General features: G+C 43.1%; 1 protein-coding gene across 1 annotated transcript in view; it reads right to left on the minus strand.

The window, feature by feature from the left end:
- Galphao (G protein alpha o subunit) overlaps positions 1-904 on the minus strand; it is a 705,635-nt gene extending 704,731 nt beyond the window's left edge. The window contains exon 1 of the mRNA XM_070085137.1: positions 452-904. Within this exon, the coding sequence (XP_069941238.1) occupies positions 452-569 (118 nt within the window). The 5' untranslated portion in view covers positions 570-904. The remainder of the gene's footprint in view (positions 1-451) is intronic.
- Between the last annotated feature and the right edge of the window lie 793 nt (positions 905-1,697).

Below are 1,697 nucleotides of genomic sequence, written 5' to 3' on the forward strand. Positions count from 1 at the left end.
TATATATATATATATATATATATATATATATATATATATATAACAGGAAAATTATGCAATTTTAGTGACTTCTGACATAATGGCACTTTAAAAGGGTCACAAACGTCAATACAGTATTACAGTACCAACGCGTTGGTGAACGTGTGTTGAGTTTTTAGTGGGGGTGACCAATTTTTTTTATTTATCTGTATACACGAACCTCAACCTCAACTCTGTCTTTACATTAAACGTTAAATTCCTAGGCTTCGGAAACCTATTATTCCATGTGGTATAATACTACCTAATCTTCGGTATGGTTAAACTATTACCAAAGGTATAATCGTAATACAACCAAGCTACATTATCTCAAAAACAAAATGAATTCACAACCCATCCCGTTATAGTGTGTCCAGACCTTCTTAAAATTTGATCCTGTTTAGAAATTTAATCTTTGGAGGACTGGTCTACTTACCTAGCAGGAGGAGCTTAACATCCTTGGCAGCTTCGTTAGCTTCCGCCTTCATCTTCTTCTCTATATTCTTGTTCCTTCTTTTTGCTTCCTGTTCCTCGGCTGACATTGTACACCCCATCTTTATTCCCCACGTCTTCTCGTATTTCTCTGAACGTTAGGAAGGTAAATCCGTGTCGGCCGCTTGCTTACTGTTTGCTGGTGTGAGGCTGTAGCAGGCAGAGCCAAAACAAAACAATCTTTCACTTTATCCTCTTGGTGTGAGGTTCTGGGGAAAAGGTTGATGCTGCTGTACTTAGCTATCATCTACTACAAGCATGAGCACTACTGAGAACAACAGAACGTACAAGAACACCAACACTGGCGCAGCAGACACTTCAGTATCCCCCTCAACGTGACACTGGCGTGCGGCCCCGAGGGTCGATCCTCACCACACGCAGTCCTCCAGCAAACTGCTCGACTCTCCTCCCTCTCTCCCTCTCCTCACTCATCTCGCCGGTAGGGAGGGAGTGTTGGGGAGGGGATGGTGAGGAAGTATAGGGAAGGTACGGTAAGGGAGTGTTGGAGACCGGGGGAGGAAGGGTATTGGCAGGAGTGTTATGGGAAGTACCGGACAGGAGTGTTAGGGGAAAAACTAAAAAAATATTAGGAGGGGAATATAGAGTTCGCGAGGGGAAAAAGAGTACTTGGGAAGGAACTAGTGTTGGGAGGGAAGCAGATAGTGTTTTGGAGGGGCTGGACTAAAGAATGTTGGGAAGGGGATTAACGAGCATTTGGAAGGACTAAAGAGTATTCGGGAGGGGAATAAAAAGTGCTGAGAAAATATAATAATATCTTTATTTACTACAATTATATGTACAAGGTATACAGTCCTAGCTGACAGCAGTGACATACTACTATATAGAAATTCGCTTGTTATGCTGAGCATTTCGGGCAAATTAATACAGTTTTGTTCCAGGATGTGACCCACACCAGTTGACTAACATGCAGGTACCCATTTTAAACTCACGGGTGAACAGGGACAACAGGTGTCTTATGGAAACACATCCCCAATGTTTTCCAGCCGTACCGGAGGAGATTCGAACCCCGGACCTCAGTGTGTGAGCTGAGTGCGCTAGCGATCAAGCTACGACACACCTCAACTAAGCGCTTAGAAAGTAAGGTGTTGTTTTAGCATTATCGTTATTATCACATTCATGGGGAAAGCATTAAACTCTTAGGGATCATCCAAAACCTGGGGAGCTGGAGA

This window comes from Cherax quadricarinatus, chromosome 15 (assembly GCF_038502225.1).
Source record: "Cherax quadricarinatus isolate ZL_2023a chromosome 15, ASM3850222v1, whole genome shotgun sequence".
Taxonomy (NCBI): domain Eukaryota; kingdom Metazoa; phylum Arthropoda; class Malacostraca; order Decapoda; family Parastacidae; genus Cherax; species Cherax quadricarinatus.